At 48.3% G+C, this 13,933-nt stretch overlaps 1 protein-coding gene across 1 annotated transcript; it reads left to right on the top strand.

The window, feature by feature from the left end:
• Positions 1 to 10,308: 10,308 nt before the first annotated feature.
• Positions 10,309 to 13,714, top strand: RASL11B (RAS like family 11 member B). The gene is made up of 4 exons (XM_034772380.1): positions 10,309 to 10,618; positions 10,878 to 10,934; positions 12,253 to 12,329; positions 13,239 to 13,714. The coding sequence occupies exons 1-4, from the start codon at positions 10,474 to 10,476 to the stop codon at positions 13,704 to 13,706; spliced, it is 747 nt and encodes a 248-aa protein (XP_034628271.1). The 5' UTR covers positions 10,309 to 10,473; the 3' UTR covers positions 13,707 to 13,714.
• Positions 13,715 to 13,933: the final 219 nt, after the last annotated feature.

The raw sequence follows: 13,933 nt of genomic DNA, 5'->3' as shown, positions 1-13,933 counted from the left end.
AAAAAAGCTGAGAATTACATATACTGTGAAAACACAAACAAATGCAATAAAATGAGAGAGGCACATGGACTGTTCTGGATGGTAAAGAAAAAACCTTCCGTTTCACTACTTGGCCCAGAATTTGCATGTTACATAAGGAGGAAAAGGGAAGGGGCAATGGGCAGGGGGATGGGACCCAAAAGCATAAGAGAAGATAAAATCTGATTAAAATGCAGATTAATATAACTGCAGAACATTAGTCAGTCTTCCTTGTGGAAAGAGAAAAATGTCTGTGATTATGCTGCTATAGAAACCAAGTAGGGTATGTGGGTGGGTGAGGGTGTGAGTTTGTTTCTCTCCTCCCGCCTCCCTCTTTCTTGGAATGAAGATCTTATCTTACTCAATAAGCTTTGTGCTTTGTTGCCCAGATGATCGTTCCCAGTACAAAGAAAAGTTGTTCTCCTATTTATTTAATTTCTCTTAAAATCTCTGCTCTTTCCCTCTTTTGTTCTGTTATTGACAACGATGCATTTCTGTTCCAGAAGAGCAGTTAAACTAGTCTCCATGGTTTAGCTGTCTTCCCCAGTGGTTGGAAGATGGTTACTCTCTATAACTGTACACATGGTCAAGGATGCTTTGGAAAGTAAACACTGACCTGGAAGGAACACACATTGTCTGTGTTTCTGAACACTCTGTCCACACAGCTTTCTTTGCTTTATGTTAGATGTTAAATGCCACACGCATTAGAAAAAAAGAAAGACAGAATCTGAGTTATAAAATTAAACTCTGCCTCATTGTCTGCATTGCCAATAAATTATCTTCTTTATGAAACTGCAGAGAATTGTGCATGAACTGTTTCTCTCTGAATAACAGCACAAAATTGTATTTAAAAGACCCTAAAATGGGAAGCGTTCACAGGAACATAGGAGCTGCCACACTGGATTAGACCCAAAGTCCATCTAGTCCAGTGTCTTGGCTCTGACGGTAGCCTTATTGGAAACAACTGGGAGGTGTCTAAAGGCCCCTCCCCCAGCCTAGCAGGAGGGACCACTGGACCCAGGAATGAACTAATCTCTTGGGACAACTAATGAAAAAACAGGGAGTGGAGTGACGGTCAAAGGTTCAAAATCAGGGTGCCGTATGGGGACACCGAGCAGAGAACCCTGGACAGTGGCTACTGCTCCTCAAAGGTGTCAAGGGAGTCAGCAGACGCTGCCCTGTGGAACGCTGCCCAGAGACGTGAGACCAGGGAAGTATGGAAATAGGCCCCACAGTCGCAGAGCACCCCCTCGTATTGTAGATGGTGAGTTTGGCTAAAGCCAGGAGGAGGTTGACGAGGAGGTCTCGCGACTTGGTGGGGCCACGGATAGGGTGTGCGTAAATGAACAGGTGTGGGGAAAAGTGCAGCCAGAACCTCAACAAGAGGTTCTGGAGGAGCTGGAACAGGGGCTGCAACCTGGCGCACTTGAGGTAGGCGTGCGCCAGGGTCTCCCTCACGCCGCAGAATGGGCAGGCCTCGGGAATAGGGGTGAACCGCGCCAGGTACATGCCCGTGCTCATGGCTCCGTGAAGGAGCCGCCAACCGATGTCCCCGGCGGGCCGTGGGACTAAGGTAGAATAAAGGCTGGCCCACCGGGGCTCCTCACCCTCTGATGGTAGCCAGTATCAGATGCTGCAGAGGAAGGTGAAAGAAACTCACATTAGACTGGTTAATAGCTGGGATAATCTGCCTCCCTAATACTTGGTTTAAACCTTGAAGCATGAGGTTTCATAGCTCTTCCAAAAATCATGTTAGCATTAACTGTTATAAAACTGGTATCCTTGTTATCCATAGAAATGTCTGATCCCTTTCCAGTCTGCCGAAGTATTTGGCCTCAGTGACTGTCTGTGGCAACAAGTTCCAGAGTTGAATCATGTTCTGTGAAAAAGTATTTCCTTTCACCAGGTTTGAATTTTCTACTGTTCAGTTTCATTGACTGTCCCATGGAGCCAGGGAGAACTGCAGCTCCTGATCTGCCTTCTCTAGATCAATCATTATTGTGACTTTTGTCCCATCCAGTGGCGTTGGAGCAATTTGTATAGTGGGGAAGCTGAGCGCCATTGGCTAAAACCATAACCCCCATATAGGATGGAAACCACTTCAAGCCAGTGGTGCTGCTGCATCCCCAGCACCCAATTCCAGAACCCTCTGGTCACTTCCCTTTTTAATCATCCCCTTCCTAAAGGTAAACAATCCCAATCTCTTGCGGGGTGGGTGTGTGTCTTTCACTTTCACTTCTTAGGAGTTTTCCCAGTCCCTTCTCAGTCTCTGAACCCTTCTCCAAACCCTCTCTGAGGGTATGTCTACACTACGAAATTAGGTCGAATTAATAGAAGCCGGTTTTATAGAAATCGGTTGTATACAGCCGATTGTGTGTGTCCCCACATAAAATGCTCTAAGTGCTCTAGTCGGCAGACAGCGTCCACAGTACCGAGGCTAGCGTCGACTTCCGGAGCATTGCACTATGGGTAGCTATCCCACAGTTCCCGCAGTCTCTGCCGCCCATTGGAATTCTGGGTTGAGATCCCAATGCCCGGATGATGCAAAACAGTGTCGCGGGAGGTTCTGGGTACATGTCGTCAGGCCCCTCTCCCCTCCGTCAGAGCAACGGCAGACAATAGATTCACGCCTTTTTACCTGGGTTACCTGTGCAGACAACATACCACGGCAAGCATGGAGCCCGCTCAGCTCACCGTCACCATATGTCATCTGGGTGCCGGCAGACGTGGGACTGCATTGCGACACAGCAGCAGCAGCTAACTGCCTTTTGGCGGTAGACGGTGCAGCATGACTGGTAGCCTTCATCGGCGATCTGGGTGCTGGCAGCTGTGGGGCAGGCAGCCGTAGGGCTGCATTGCACCAGCCTTTTGCCTTTTGGCAGTAGATGGTGTATTACGACTGGTAACCGTCCTATTACAAGTTGGATCATCGCACATTAGCAGAGTCTTCCCTGAGCAGCAGATCGTGCAATAGGCCTGAAGGCCATCATAGTACACTAACTGCCAAGCACCCAGTATCTTCTGCCAAGCACCCAGAAGATGCCGAGGGCTATCAGTCATGCTGCACCGTCATCTTAAGATGTAAAAAATAGATTTGTTCTGTATTCATTTGCTTCCCCTCCCTCCGTGAAATCAACGGCCTGCTAAACCCAGGGTTTTCAGTTTAATCTTTGGGGGGACCATTCTATGTGACAGTTGTTTGTGTTTCTCCCTGATGCACAGCCACCTTTCTTGATTTTAATTCCCTGTACCTGTACACCATGTCGTCACTCGGCCCTCCCTCCTTCTCCTGATCCGTCAGATACTAGTTTCGCGCCTTTTTTCAGACCAGGCGCCATAGCTAGCACTGGGATCATGGAGCCCGCTCATATCACCGCGGCAATTATGAGCACTATGAACACCACGCGCATTGTCCTGGGGTATATGCAGAGGCAGGACATGCCAAGGAGAAACCTGGACCAGCCGAGGAGGCGATTGCAGCGCGGCGAAGAGAGTGATGAGGAAATTGACATGGACATAGACCTCTCACAAGGCACAGGCCCCAGCAATGTGGAAATCATGGTGTTACTGGGGCAGGTTCATGGCATGGAACGCTGATCCTGGGCCCGGGAAACAAGCACAGACTGGTGGGACCGCATCGTGCTGCAGGTGTGGGACGATTCCCAGTGGCTGCGAAACTTTCGCATGCGTAAGGCACTTTCATGGAACTTTGTGACTTGCTTTCCCCTGCCCTGAAGTGCCAGAATACCAGGATGAGAGCAGCCCTCACAGTTGAGAAGCGAATGGCGATAGCCCTGTGGAAGCTTGCAACGCCAGACAGCTACCGGTCAGTCGGGAATCAATTTGGAGTGGGCAAATCTACTGTGGGGGCTGCTGTGATCCAAGTTGCCAGGGCAATGAAAGACCTGGTGATATCAAGGGTAGTGACTCTGGGCAACGTGCAGGCAATAGTGGATGGTTTCGCTGAAATGGGATTCCCAAACTGTGGTGGGGCGATAGACGGAACCCATATCCCTATCTTGGCACCGGAGCACCAAGCCACCGAGTACATAAACCGCAAGGGGTATTTTTCAATGCTGCTGCAAGCCCTGGTGGATCACAAGGGACGTTTCACCAACATCAACGTGGGATGGCCAGGAAAGGTACATGATGCTCGCGTCTTCAGGCACTCTGGTCTGTTTCGAAAGCTGGAGGAGGGGACTTTCTTCCCAGACCAGAAAGTAACCGTTGGGGATGTTGAAATGCCTATCGTGATCCTTGGGGACCCAGCCTACCCCTTAATGCCATGGCTCATGAAGCCGTACACAGGCAGCCTGGACAGGAGTCAGGACCTGTTCAACTATAGGCTGAGCAAGTGCTGAATGATGGTGGAATGTGCATTTGGACGTTTAAAAGCGCGCTGGCGCAGCTTACTGACTCGCTCAGATCTCAGCGAAAAGAATATCCCCATTGTTATTGCTGCTTGCTGTGCGCTCCACAATATCTGTGAGAGTAAGGGGGAGACATTTATGGTGGGGTGGGAGGTTGAGGCAACTCGCCTGGCCGCTGATTACGCGCAGCCAGACACCAGGGCGGTTAGAGGAGCACAGCAGGGCGCGGTGCACATCAGAGAAGCTTTGAAAATGAGTTTTGTGACTGGCCAGGCTACGGTGTGAAACTTCTGTTTGTTTCTCCTTGATGAACCCTCCAACCCCCACACCCGGTTCACTCTACTTCCCTGTAAACCAACCACTCCACCCTCCCCTCCCCACTTCGAGCACCGATGGCAGAGGCAATAAAGTCATTGTTATTTCACATTCATGCATTCTTTATTAATTCCTCACACAAGTAGGGGGATAATTGCCAAGGTAGCCTGGGATGGGTGGGGGAGGAGGGATGGAAAAGGACATGCTGCATTTTAAAACTTTAACTCTTATTGAAGGCCAGCCTTCTGATGCTTGGGCAATCGTCTGGGGTGGAGTGACTGGGTGGCCGGAGGCCCCCCCCCCCCCACCGTGTTCTTGGGCGTCTGGGTGAGGAGGCTATGGAACTTTGGGAAGAGGGCTGTTGGTTACACAGGGGCTGTAGCGGTGGTCTCTGCTCCTGCTGCCTTTCCTGCAGCTCAACCATACGCTGGAGCATATCAGTTTGATGCTCCAGCAGATGAAGCATTGACTCTTGCCTTCTGTCTGCAAGCTGACGCCACCTATCATCTTCAGCCCGCCACTTGCTGTTTTCATCCCGCCATTCAGCCCGCCACCTCTCCTCTCGTTCATATTGTGCTTTTCTCATGTCTGACATTGACTGCCTCCATGCATTCTGCTGTGCTCTATCAGCGTGGGAGGACATCTGGAGCTCCGTGAACATATTGTCCCGCGTCCTCCGTTTTCTCTTTCTAATGTTCACTAGCCTCTGCGAAGGAGAAACATTTGCAGCTGGTGGAGGAGAAGGGAGAGGTGGTTAAAAAAGACACATTTTAGAGAACAATGGGTACACTCTTTCGTTACAAGGTCGCATTTTTCCTCTTATAGTGAGGGCCTGCCGGTTTGGTATGAGAGATCACTCACACAGTGCCAGGCAACAGATTTCGGCTTGCAGGCAGCCATGGTAAGCCACAGTCTTTTGGCTTTTTTAACCTTCTTAACATGTGGGAATGGTTTCAAACAGCAGCGCCCTCATTTCCCATATCAAGGATGAATTGGGTTGGCCATTTAAAATGGGTTTTCAATGTAAAAGGAGGGGCTGTGGTTTCCGGGTTAACATGCAGCACAAACCCAAGTAAACCACCCCCCCACACACACACACGATTCTCTGGGATGATCACTTCACCCCTCCCCCCACCGCGTGGTTAACAGCGGGGAACATTTCTGTTCAGAAGAGCAGGAACGGGCACCTCTGAATGTCCCCTTAATAAAATCACCCCATTTCAACCAGGTGACCGTGAATGATATCACTCTCCTGAGGATAACAAAGAGAGATAAGGAATGGATGTTGTCTGCATGCCAGCAAACACCGGGACCATACGCTGCCATACTTTGTTATGCAATGATTCCAGACTACGTGCTACTGGCCTGGCGTGGTAAAGTGTCCTACCATGGCGGACGGGATAAGGCAGCCCTCCCCAGAAACCTTTTGCAAAGGCTTTGGGAGTACATGAAGGAGAGCTTTCTGGAGATGTCCCTGGAGGATTTCCGCTCCATCCCCATACACGTTAACAGACTTTTCCAGTAGCTGTACTGGCCGCGATTGCCAGGGCAAATTAATCATTAAACACGCTTGCTTTTAAACCATGTGTAATATTTACAAAGGTACACTCACCAGAGGTCTCCTGTGTGCCCTCAGGGTCTTGGGTGAGTTCGGGGGTTACTGGTTCCAGGTCCAGGGTGACAAACATATCCTGGCTGTTGGGGAAACCGGTTTCTCCGCTTCCTTGCTGCTGTGAGCTACCTACATTACCTCCATCCTCTTCCCTGTTGAGTATTTCTCCATTGACGGAGTCATAGCACACGGTTGGGGTAGTGATGGCTGCACCCCCTAGAATGGCATGCAGCTCCGGGTAGAAGCGGCAAGTTTGCGTCTCTGCCCCGGACCTTCCATTTGCTTCTCTGGCTTTGTGGTAGGCTTGCCGTAGCTCCTTAATTTTCACGCGGCACTGCTGTGTGTCCCTGTTATGGCCTCGGTCCTTCATGGCCTTGGAGACCTTTTCTAATACTTTGCCATTTCTTTTACTGCTACAGAGTTCAGCTAGCACTGCTTCATCTCCCCATATGGCGAGCAGATCCCGTACCTCCCGTTCGGTCCATGCTGGAGCTCTTTTGCGATCCTGGGACTCCATCATGGTTACCTGTGCTGATTAGCTCTGCGTGGTTACCTGTGCTCTCCACGCTGGGCAAACAGGAAATAAAATTCAAACGTTCACGGGTCTTTTCCTGTCTACCTGGTCAGTGCATCTGAGTTGAGAGTGCTGTCCAGCGCGGTCACAATGAAGCACTGTGGGATAGCTCCCGGAGGCCAATAACGTCGAATTCTGTCCACACTACCCCAATTCTGACCTGCAAAGGCCGATTTTATCACTAATCCCCTCGTCGAAGGTGGTGTAAAGAAACCGGTTTAAAGGGCCCTTTAAGTCGAAAGAAAGGGCTTCGTCGTGTGAACGTGTCCAGGCTTAATTCGATTTAACGCTGCTAAGGTCGACCTAAACCCATAGTGTAGACCAGGCCTGAGTCTGCAATACCCTTTTTGAGAAGGGGTCACCAGTACTGCACACCTTCTTCTAGATGAGGTAATGCACTGGTTTATATAATGGCATTATATTATTCTCCATTCCATTCCTGATGCACCCTAACATTCTATTTCCCTTTTTTGACCACCACTGCATACAATAGAGGTCTCAAGTTAGCTGGCCACAATCATGTCCAGGTTCCTTTTCGGAGATGATACAGTACTAGAGATATCCCTTTTCAGAGATGATACAGAATTCTGTAAGATGCATCAGATAGTAGAGGAGTGGCAGATTGCTTAAGTTCCTCCCCCCCAAAATGTTGTACAACCCCTGAGTCTGTTCTTGCACCAGTTGGAGTCAGTGGGACCAGGATTTTCAAGGTTGGTTAGCTATGTAATATGGAGGTTTGCACCTAACTACATGTGTAAGGGGAACTGATGTAGTCATGGAATTTTCGAAAAGGCAGCAAAAGCAAAGTCTGTTGACTGCAGTGGGAGTTGGCTTAGGTCCTAAGGAGGAGAAAGTGTACATTCCTGGGGGGCAGCGGGTGTGGGCTGAGGTTAAGTGCCCGATAGCAGTGGTTCTCAACCAGGGGTATGTGTACCCCTGAGGATACTCAAAGGTCTTCCAGAAGGTACTCAGTGAATCTGGATCAGTGTTTCTCAACCTGGGGGGTTGCAGCCCTGGGGGGGGGGTGCGTCACAGGATAGGTTCAGGAGGGTTGCAAGTGCAGGACCAGCAGTAGGGGATGGCAAGCAGGGCAGCTGCTCAGGGCCCCACGCCACTGGGGGCTGCGCAAACCTAAGGTACCTGCTTCAGCCCTAGGTGGTGGGGCTCAGGCTACAGACAAGGCTCACAAGTGAAAAACAAGCTCAAATATTGCACCCAAATGTATATTTATATTCCAATTGATTTATTTTATAATTCTATGGTAACAATGAGAAAGTCAGCAATTTTTCAGTAAGTTTGCTGGATGCTATTGTATTTTTATGTCCGATTTTGTAACTTTTTAAGTGAGGTGAAACTTGGGGATACACAAGTCAGCTCAGACTCTGGAAAGGGAGCACATAGTCTGGAAAGCTTGAGAGTACAGTGGCAGGAACAAGCACTTGCCCTAGTAGAGACCTTGGTTCCATTCCTTCCTGAGATGGGATTTGAACAGTGACAACACTGAAGCTTTCATGTTGAAAATGTTCCACTTTAATTATCCATTATTTGGGCCAAAGCAAAATTCCAGTGTGGGAAGCCAGGTATAGGGTTAGGCTACTCATCTGGGATGTTAGATATTCTGGTTCAATTCCCCTGTCTGCCAGCTGGGGCAAAAGGATTTGAATGGGGAGTGCTGTCTGCTTGCCTGTTGAAGCTGTTCCACTTTAACTATTGGGCCAAAGCAAAAGTTAAGTACAAGAGGCTTTCACTAGTACAGGGGCTCAGGTAAACACCTGTAATGTGGAAGCCCTTGGTTCAAGTCTTCTCTGGGCCTGGTATGGGGAGGCATGAGACATCTATGACAGGGTTGCTATATATTCCATTGAAACAGAGCAGGCATAATGGCCTGCTGGGACCATGAGCAGTTGGGCAAAAAGGCTCCCTAAGACCACTTTTACACCAGGGACCAGCCTCCTCTCTAGGCAGCCCAACAAGAAGAGGAGATGCATAAAACTGGTTTAAAGCCACTTTTACAACCCTGCTCTCTGGAATGGTGCAAAGTGCATCTTGGACACAGCCCATGATGTAAGTCCCCCAGTTCTATAAACCTCAGCTCCCATTTATCCTCCTGCCTCATTTTTTTTCTTTCCTCTTTCTTGTCAGTCCTTCATCAAATCCTCTGCGCCCCTACCTCCCAACTGGCTCCTATTCCAGTTATAGTTATTTTGTGGGAGTTGCCTTCTTATCATGAACCTCCAGCAGAAACATAATGTAAAGAACACAGAGCTACTGGCTGATACTGTGACCAGCTCAGTATTTCACACAGCAGCAGCCAATGACATTAACAAACAAAAAATGTCTGAGGGAAATTGTGCACTATGCTGGCTTTTTTTGCCTTCCCCTATGTGAAATCAGTTGTATAGTCTTAGTCCAGTGCCCAGTGGACTGATGGTCTGTATCACAAAGCCAGCTATCATTGCCACATGTGTTGTTGGTAGTCTCTGCAGACAGGCCAAGAATTGAATGGGCATGGAGAGCACTGCTTTCTCACCTGTAGAGGTACTTCCTTCAGTTCTGGTGAGGTAGATTGGCTTCATTGTGCTCCTGCTGCTTGTCACATTCTCCTCAGAGGGGCTGGAGCACCCACGGGGAAAAATTGGTGGCATAGCAACTGACTGCATGACCGTTAACACCCTTACTTTCAAGTTATGGTGATGGTTTATACATTGATATGGATAAGAAGACTAGGCTGAGTTATATTAATGATAAATTATTCTTGGAAAGGATATTAAACCTCATGCTTCAGGCACTAAGCCAGTCTGTATTAGAAATCATCGGGATGAGTCCTGATGGTGGGGGAAGATCACGCTTGATCTGCCTAATGTGGCAGGGTCTTGCCCTTTCTGTTGCACCATCTGGTATAGACCACTGCTGGAGCAGGGTACTGGACTGGCTAGACCATGAGTCTGCTGCTGTGTGGCAATTCCTAGGTCTGTTACAGGAGGGGACTTGGAAGCTGTTTGGGGCTCCATCCTTGGAACTATTCAGCCACCTAAGCGGGGTTTAATATTTCAGGGGTGAATCTGGCTGGATTTGGTTCGCCTTTGTTTACTTCTTTACCCTGACTTGTTGTGACTCAAGCGGACTCGCCCACTAACGCAGTAATCCCGCACTGGGACCAGCCCAGGCCAGGACTGCGTTGTTGCCTTGCTCCCGCCGCACGCTCCGGCCCGTGTCTATTTCAGCAGAATGCCCGAGCCTTCGACGCTTCTGCTTCTCTGACCCGTTTGCTGCTGCCCCGGCCCGAGCCCGAGCCCGCAGCGCGGCTGCCAGGGGGGAGCCAGTTGGCGGCGGGGGGCGGGCGGCTCTCGGGAGCGGTGAGTGGCCGCCGGAGGAGGAGGGGCGGGGTTTGTAGGAGGGGAGAGAAAAGAGCCGGGACAGCGCCGGCAGCTCAGAAAGCAGAGGGACAGAGAGAGACACATCGGGTCCTGCCGCCCCCACGCCCCGCTGTGCAGCCAGCAGCAGCGATCCCCCGGCATCCTCCCTCCGAGCCGCTGCAGCGCCCGCTCCCCGACGCCTGCTGCTCTGCTCCCGGGGCAGCTGCGATGCGCCTTGTCCAGAACATGTGCACCATCGCCGAGTACCCCCAGGCCGGCAGCGCCAGCGGAGACGGCTGCAGCGGGGGTTCCTCCGGCCGCCCCCGCCTCATCAAGATCGCGGTGGTGGGAGCCAGCGGCGTGGGCAAAACCGGTGAGTGCTGCCCGCCCGGCGCGCCTCGATCGCTTGGGGGAGCTCCGCGTGGCGAGAGGCCAGGCGCCGGGCTCCGTGCTGCCGGCGTAGCCAGAGACCCTGCCTCGCCTGCCCCACTCCCTTTTCACCCCCCCCCTCCCGCTAACTGGGGTGCTGCAGTCACTGACCCTCTCCGAGCCCCTGGGCTGCGGGAGGGGGCTTTGTGCGCACGTATCCCAGGAGGAGAGGTTGTAACCGGCTTTTCTTGTGTTCATTGCAGCCCTGGTGGTGCGATTCCTCACAAAACGCTTCATCGGAGACTACGAGAGAAACGCGGGTAAGGGGGAAGTGGCTGGGCGGCTTGAGTCTAGGGCACAGCCTCGTGCTGCGCGGTGCTACATTGATAAAGGATAAATACCCCCTTGCACTCTCCCCCGAGCACGTCGGGAGGTAGATTCCACTTAGAAAATTTAATTTGTGCCTTAAACAGTGAAAATCTAATACCCCTGCTCCCAATAATCACCGACCTCTGCCTGGTTAACTAACGTTCAGGGGCCATTCACCAGTTTATCAGGGAAGCAAACAGTATTCTTGTACTGTAGTATGCTGAATTCTGGCTAAAAGCAGACAAGGGGCATCTATTCCTGCTATTGTGATGGGGAGTGTTTGATCTGAAATTTGACTTGTTAAATCCCTAAGGCACTCCACTTTAGCTTGTTGTTCAGAGTTGTGCTCCCAGATGAGTGATGTTGGGGGAAACCCAGCCTCATTCCTTGCCCCTTTCAGGGGTGCTGGAAGGGGGGTTGCTGCCCCCACCCCTGCCCTGGCTTGAAGTGGTTTCCATCATATACAGGGTTTTTACAGTTTTGTTCAATAGTTCTCAGCACCCCCACTATTAAAAACTGTTCCAACACCACTGAACCTGTTCTCATTTTTTCTTTTGAATTTAAAAAGTTAATGATCCAGGGAAGACAGACAAGCAAACAAGCTTAGCCAAACTAGATAAGAGGTACGAGTGTTGGACAGAATCATTTAAAAAAAAAGAGTGTGTAGATCAAGATGATAAGATTAGAAATCAGCTATACTATAGAAATAAGGCAATAAATATATCCAAGAAAGGAGTGTTTCTAGTGACATCACAAACCAATCAAGACATTGCTGCTATTGTAGGGACACATGCCTTTAAATATCTCAAGGCCATATAGACTCGAAATGCATCCAATCCAAAAACACTTTAAAGAGAAAATATTTGCTCAAGTGCAGAACCCCTAATTGTCAAAGCAACTGATGTCCTATAATAAAAGTTGGTTTGCCTTTGTTGATAATTAAAATTGTCCAGTTCTCTTGAAAGGTGTAATCAGCTCCAAGTCTTTTATACAATTAAAAAACTGAAAATTTGTAAGCAAGTCAATGCAAAACTAACCCCTCTGGGTTCTGATAACCACAAACCACTACAACCTTCCCTCCGTCATTATGTTAAAGTTATCAGTCTCTTACCGCAGTTGCTTACAGTTTATAAATTGAGTGGTTAGTGATAAAACGCTTCTATTGTCCTGGGCTTTTAAGTGCTGCCATTCATGTCCCCCCTCCAGGCAATTTTTGGGTCTGTTCATATAGCTGTGAGTGTATTTGTAACAGAATGTTGTTGTTGTTAGGTAACCTTTATAGCAGACAGATCCAAATAGATGGAGAGATGCTTGCTATTCAAGTGCAAGATACACCAGGCATTCAGGTGAGTCACATATCCATACATCTCTTAAAATAGTAAAATAAGCTTTAATCTTTATATCTTTTGCTAGATGAGCTGTTCAGCCACTTATCAATCGTTCTGGAAAATGGTTCACTATCCATTTTAGTATCAAGTGTTTTGAATGGCAGAACTGGTAACCTTGTTTATAAACAGTGAAAGCTCTATGTACTGTATGTATATAGTGCATTGACAGTAAGTAAACAACCCACTATTTCAGTTAATCTTTTGTACTCTTGGAGAGACAAGCCGTCTTGTACGGGAAGGCTGATTTATCCAATACAGATTTACATTCTAATGTGTTAGGAACATTTTATTTTTGTGCCAACAAGAAATGCATTGGAAAAAACTTGGAAGGAAAAATGTCATTACTACAGCCTGATAAACTCTAAAGTTTCACAAACGTGCACAATAGAAACTAAAAACCATAGTATTGTGGCTGCATTCATTAAGATTTGTTATGACTTAATCTTGTATTATGGAAAGTTTGAGTGTGTAGACAAGAGTAATGCTGGATTTTGCCTTTTTGCACTGGGCAACTCTCCAGGTTTAAATGCTTCCAGCTCATATCTTTGCTTCCCTAGACTTACTGTCTAGCCAGTTAATTTCCCATTCTGTGGAACTACAAAGCTTTTCTCTGCGTGCAGAACTACTCAGGTCAATTTTCCACTGGAGTGTGGCAAACTCCAGTGTTATTTATTCCAGATTTCTGCAGCTGGATCAACATACTTTATGAAGGTGCACAAAAAATATATATAGCTTAATTTACAATACAAAATACAAATCTATCAAAATATAAAATGCATTTAGAATTACAAGCTCTAAAGGAAAGTCAGGTTACTTTAATTTTTTTCTGTCATAACCATCTAATTTAAAACAATTCTTCTTTCTCAGATCCATGAACATAATCTGGACTGTAATGAACAGTTGAACAGATGCATTCGATGGGCGGATGCTGTTGTGATTGTTTTTTCCATCACAGATTATAAGAGCTATGAACTACTTAGTCACCTTCACCAGCAAGTTCGACAGTTACACCCAGGAAACAGAGTCCCTGTTGTCGTTGTAGCAAACAAAGCTGATCTCCTACATATTAAAGAGGTGGAGCCACAGAATGGACTTCAACTGGCAAACATGCTAGGTTGTACTTTTTATGAAGTGTCTGTCAGTGAGAACTACAACGATGTCTTCAATGCCTTCCATGTCCTGTGTAAAGAAGTTAGTAAACAACAAATAACTAGCACCCCTGAGAAGAGAAGAACCTCTCTTATCCCAAGGCCAAAGTCGCCAAACATGCAGGATCTGAAGAGAAGGTTTAAGCAAGCTTTGTCTGCTAAAGTTAGGACTGTCACTTCTGTCTGAAAGCAAAGCAAAGCAAAGCAAAAAGTGGGGGTTTTATCTTCTCAACCTGTTGTCATAAAGTTCCAACTTTGGAATGTTAAACACTGGCACTATGGAGTCCAAGGCCGTGTGACAGAAGGATGGTTCAGAGGTTCTTTTGAACTGCTGTAGAAATAAACCATTGCTTAAAGGAGAAACAAGCGTGAGGCTTGAATAAACTCCTTAAGTGATTCTAGCAAGTGAATGGT

This window comes from Trachemys scripta, chromosome 5 (genome assembly GCF_013100865.1).
Source record: "Trachemys scripta elegans isolate TJP31775 chromosome 5, CAS_Tse_1.0, whole genome shotgun sequence".
Lineage (NCBI taxonomy): Eukaryota > Metazoa > Chordata > Testudines > Emydidae > Trachemys > Trachemys scripta.
This window is presented reverse-complemented; position numbering and strand designations above follow the sequence as displayed.

Coding starts and splice junctions, on each gene's coding strand:
- RASL11B (XM_034772380.1), top strand. CDS start 10,474: ATGCGCCTTGTCCAGAACATGTGCACCATCGCCGAGTACCCCCAGGCC. Junction 10,935..12,252: donor AGACTACGAGAGAAACGCGG/GTAAGGGGGAAG, acceptor TGTTGTTGTTAG/GTAACCTTTATAGCAGACAG. Junction 12,330..13,238: donor AAGATACACCAGGCATTCAG/GTGAGTCACATA, acceptor CTTCTTTCTCAG/ATCCATGAACATAATCTGGA.